This window comes from Merops nubicus, unplaced genomic scaffold (assembly GCF_000691845.1).
Source record: "Merops nubicus isolate BGI_N331 unplaced genomic scaffold, ASM69184v1 scaffold20696, whole genome shotgun sequence".
In the NCBI taxonomy this organism is placed as follows: Eukaryota; Metazoa; Chordata; class Aves; order Coraciiformes; family Meropidae; genus Merops; species Merops nubicus.
The window spans coordinates 1-4,884 of record NW_008617191.1 but is presented as its reverse complement, the minus strand read 5'-3'; the positions used below and the strand labels follow the sequence as shown (position 1 = coordinate 4,884).

The window sequence follows — 4,884 nt, the reverse complement described above, 5'->3', positions numbered from 1 at the left end:
ATCTTTTTGCCTCCGTCCATCCTTCCTGCCCCGCTCCCACCGGCTCCCTCCCCACGAGCTGCTGCCGCCTCCTCCTCACCCTGTTTCCCCAAGGCCTCAGGTTATAAGCCCAGTTTGAGCTTTGCTCCAACCCGTTTCACCTTCCCTGTTGCAAACTGGTGCTTCCAGTAACTCATCCGCCCAGCCCAGTGTCTGCACCTACGGCCCTGCCAGGCTCCTGCTGCAGCCAGGAGCCAGGCTGGGGAGATGAAGGGCAGAAACCGGCAGGTCCACCCTGAACACAGCACGACGAGGCCAGGCAGAGGATTAAAGAGCCAATGGAGCCTGTTCCCTGCCTTTCATCTGCTGGGAGCGGTGACACAATCACAGCCATTAGCTCTTCAAAGGCAGGCGGGTTGGAGGAGCCTTGGGAAGCCTGCAGGCGAGGCTCCGAGGTCTGGCAACACGCAGTCACTACCTGGCTTTGCTTTCCCTGGTCCCTGACCTGGCAGTCTTGCTCTTCACCTCCTTCCTTCCACAGCAGTAGCTCAGCTCCTGGGGCTCCCAGGCTTTGCTGTGCCCAACAAGGTCTCATCTCCCAGCACAGCTTTGTGAAGGTTCCTTTCTGTCAAGCTGGAGAATTGGATCAATTGAACAAGGCTGAAGCTTCACAGAGGGTTCATAAGCTTGGAAGACAGGGACAAAGCCAAGAAGCTGTGGAAACCTCCTTCCTGGCAGAGGCTGGGCTAGAGACAGGTACCAGCACTGCCCACAGCAAGTCCTGGAGCTGTAGGTGTCACCATGCAAGAGCTTCCTCCCTCCCCACACCCTTTTCCCAGCCCCACCCCTGCCCAGCCGTGGGTAACAGCTACTGGCCCTGCTCTCTGAAGTCAGGTTTTCCTTCCACTTCACAAAAGACTTTCTCTCACTTTCACCTGAAAGCTGCTCCACCCAGCAAGGTCTGCCAGGGAATGAGTCTCCCAGCCTGAACCCAGGCCTGCCTCTGGGGAGGAACTGGGAGCAAAACAGACAAGCTTAGGCACCCAGTGCAGGGAGAACAGACTGTCCCACAGGCCATGGACCTCAGGCTAGCCCAAAGAGCCTCGACAGGATGCTTGTGGTGCCACCACCACCCCCCCTTTCCAGGCCAGCACTATTTTAACTGCATTGCTAAGGAGACCCATCTCAGGATGTGTAGCTGGAACTCTGGGAAGCTCAGCTCCTCAACCAGCTCCCTACTGCACACACCAGCAGTATCTGAAGAGCTCCAGCCCAGGGCAGCCTTGGAGACCTGCAGGTTTAGCAGGTTCAGCTCTTCCCCCCCATATCACCATGAGCCATCTGGCTGGGACACCAACAGCCCCCAGGAGCAGCAGCACCCACCCACAGCCAGATAGCTGTGCTGGGCAACCTGGCAAGGATAGATCAGAGCCCAGAGTAACCGTCAAGCAGCAGCATGGAAGGAAGGAAGAAAAAAAAAACCACTCAACACCAGTCAAGCCTCTATGGTGTGCACTTTTATTTGAACTGGTCTTAAGTCAGTGTACAGGTAGCCCCTCCCTCCCCCACGTACTGGCACCGCTTCTCCTAGACCCTGCGGGGGACTGTAAAGCCTTCATTCACATCTATCACTGGGGAACACAAGCCTGCTCGCTTGACAGATCAAAGAAAAAAAAAAAAAAGGATCAAGTGTGTTTTGTTTTTAAGGCGGAAAGATACAAAAAGACACTTGTTGGGTTACATAATTTACAGACAAGCAGTTATAACACCAGTAACTGGCATCGGCTCCCTCCGAGCTGGGCTGCTGCCTTCACAGAGGCGAGTAACTTCCTGTAACAATGCTCTAGAACAATATTTGGAATGACTATTAAAAAAAAAAACAAATGTACAATCAAAGTCCTCAGATGCATTGTAGAACTTTGGGGGCGTTCGCTCCGACACGTTTCGTTTTAAGACTGTTGCTGACACCTTCACCGTTCCAGTTTTTAAATCCTGAGTCAAGCGCCAAAAAAAAAACAACTAAAGCCATGCCAATCTCGTCTGGTTTTATGCGCATTTATGGGTTTCTTTTCATCACAAGGGTGTGGGTGTTGGTAACAGTCCGGTTTAGAAGCATTTGCGGTGGACAATGGAGGGTCCGGATTCGTCGTACTCCTGCTTGCTGATCCACATCTGCTGGAAGGTGGACAGGGAGGCCAGGATGGAGCCTCCGATCCAGACAGAGTACTTGCGCTCAGGTGGGGCAATGATCTGCAGGAGAACAGGAAGGGGTCAGACACGGGGTGTCACAGCATGCTCCCCACCCACGCGCAGCCCTGCCAGCCCCAGCTGCCCAGTTCCCCTCTCCAGCCTTGGCCAAGTCCAAACAGGCTTAAGACACAACCTCACACCCCCACCTCCCTCGTCCCTGCTGTGCCACCAGCATTTACACTAATCCCATTATTCACAGGGTTGGGAGGGTGCCATCTTCTCCACAGCAAGGCTGTTGAGGCTGCACTAGAGCTAGCAGTACAGCTTCCATCTTCCCTAACAGAATTTACCTTGCCCCCTCAACCCGCTCTGCACTTCAGCAGTAACAGGGGTGCTGGGAGGTTCCCCTGACTCCATCCTACCTTGATTTTCATTGTGCTGGGTGCCAGGGCTGTGATCTCCTTCTGCATCCTGTCAGCAATGCCAGGGTACATTGTGGTGCCACCAGACAGCACTGTGTTGGCATACAGGTCCTTACGGATGTCCACGTCGCACTTCATGATGGAGTTGAAGGTGGTTTCATGGATACCACAGGACTCCATACCTGTGAGGAAGAAGCAGTGTCAAGTCAACAAGGGCTCAGCCACAGCCAAGGAAGCCTAAAGAGCAACCAAGAGACTAGGAGCCCCTTCAAGCAGGAAGGCACTACACAAAGCCATGGCTCTGACGGGATGTCAGAACAGCAGGTTGAGTCTAAGTCCCTCCAAACAAACAGCTTGAGGCTGTAAACAGAAGCTAACTGGTGTGGCAGCACAGACCTTGCTGTGGACCACCAATTATACAGGAACTGGCTGCCATGGTCTCCAGGCCATCCTTTCCAGAAAACACCACTGAGGGGCACATGGTATCCAAGAAGAGCAGGACTTACCCAAGAAAGATGGCTGGAAGAGGGCCTCGGGGCACCTGAACCTCTCATTGCCAATGGTGATGACCTGGCCATCAGGGAGTTCGTAGCTCTTCTCCAGGGAAGAGCTAGAGGCAGCTGTGGCCATCTCCTGCTCAAAATCCAGGGCGACATAGCACAGCTTCTCCTTGATGTCACGCACGATTTCCCTCTCGGCTGTGGTGGTGAAGCTGTAGCCTGCGCAAAATCCAGGGCGACGTAGCAGAGCTTCTCCTTGATGTCCCGGACGATTTCCCTTTCGGCCGTGGTGGTGAAGCTGTAGCCTCTCTCTGTCAGGATCTTCATGAGGTAGTCCGTCAGGTCACGGCCAGCCAGATCCAGACGGAGGATGGCGTGGGGGAGGGCATAGCCTTCGTAGATGGGCACAGTGTGGGTAACACCATCACCAGAGTCCATCACAATACCAGTGGTACGACCAGAGGCGTACAGGGACAGCACAGCCTGGATGGCTACATACATGGCTGGGGTGTTGAAGGTCTCAAACATGATCTAGGGAGAGAAAACAAAAATAAGTTGAGTCAACAGCAAAAATCAAGGCTCTCGCCACAGGCCTAGGCCAAGTCCATGCAAGTGGTTTTACTTTTGTCCCTAGATAAGAGACTTCACTCCCCCTCAAAGTCCATGCTTATCTTGCCTGGTCTCCACCCACACCTGCCAGGTCAGAGCCTGAGCAGGGGCACCACCACCACAGACAGACCCATCCACGTGTCACAGCAAGGAACGAAGCAAATGCCAAGGAACTACAGTACAGTCACTCAAGGCTGGTAAATGGATTAGTGTCTCTAGTCAGAAACAGCAGTTAACCAAGTTGCCAGGTCAGTCTCAGAGTAAAGCCAGCTTAGAAGAGCAAACAAAACCTGTCAAGGTCCAGCAAAGAGGAGACTCAGGTCAGGAAAGGAAAACCCTGTAAAGATGGCAAAAAGGGAGAATAGTGGTGAAGGAGGAGAGAGGACAACACGAAAGAGGAGAGCTGGCCTGCAGCAGCATCTGCTGGAGCTCTGAGCTCCAGGGTTTTACCCACCTGTGTCATCTTCTCTCTGTTGGCTTTGGGGTTCAGGGGAGCCTCTGTGAGCAGCACAGGGTGCTCCTCAGGGGCTACTCTCAGCTCATTGTAGAAAGTGTGGTGCCAGATCTTCTCCATGTCATCCCAGTTGGTGACAATACCGTGTTCAATGGGGTACTTCAGGGTCAGGATACCTCTTTTGCTCTGGGCTTCATCCCCAACATAGCTGTCTTTCTGGCCCATACCAACCATCACACCCTGCACAACAAAGAACAAGTGGTAAGTACAGCTGAAGTGCAAGCCCTGCTGGGTGGCCAGCCTGCTTCCCACCCCCAAAGCTGGATCTCCGATTACTGTCCCCCCCTTATCAAGAAAGGTCTTCAGCCAACTGCTCCAACAACAGCTCCATAGGAGACTGCATTCCCCAGCAGTCGGGCTGCTATGTAGAAGCCTTTTGGGTTATAAAGCCAAATAAAAGGGCTTCTTAAAGCTTAATGCCTCTAGATCAACCGCCTCCCCCAAAAAACCCCTCTCCTTTTGTCCAACAACAGGCACCCCACCCCACCTACCTGATGTCTGGGGCGACCCACGATGGAGGGGAAGACGGCGCGGGGAGCATCGTCCCCGGCGAAACCGGCCTTGCACATACCGGAACCATTGTCAACGACGAGCGCGGCGATATCATCATCCATGGCTGGCTGCGGGAGGAGAGCGAGGGGACGTGAGCGCGGCGGGGCCCGCAGCGGCC

General features: G+C 54.1%; 1 protein-coding gene across 5 annotated transcripts; it reads right to left on the bottom strand.

Annotated features, from left to right (window-relative positions):
- Positions 1–1,474: 1,474 nt before the first annotated feature.
- On the bottom strand, positions 1,475–4,878 carry LOC103775609 (actin, cytoplasmic 1). 5 transcript variants are annotated; one of them, XM_008943073.1, is made up of 6 exons: positions 4,706–4,878; positions 4,155–4,394; positions 3,311–3,622; positions 3,098–3,224; positions 2,592–2,773; positions 1,475–2,229 (listed from the first exon to the last, which is right to left on the bottom strand). In XM_008943073.1, the coding sequence occupies exons 1-6, from the start codon at positions 4,826–4,828 to the stop codon at positions 2,086–2,088; spliced, it is 1,128 nt and encodes a 375-aa protein (XP_008941321.1). In that variant the 5' UTR covers positions 4,829–4,878; the 3' UTR covers positions 1,475–2,085. The 5 variants fall into 5 exon arrangements, with proteins under 5 accessions (XP_008941321.1, XP_008941322.1, XP_008941323.1 ...); XM_008943074.1 differs by having other exon boundaries at positions 3,098–3,227; positions 3,317–3,622; XM_008943075.1 differs by having other exon boundaries at positions 3,317–3,622.
- Between the last annotated feature and the right edge of the window lie 6 nt (positions 4,879–4,884).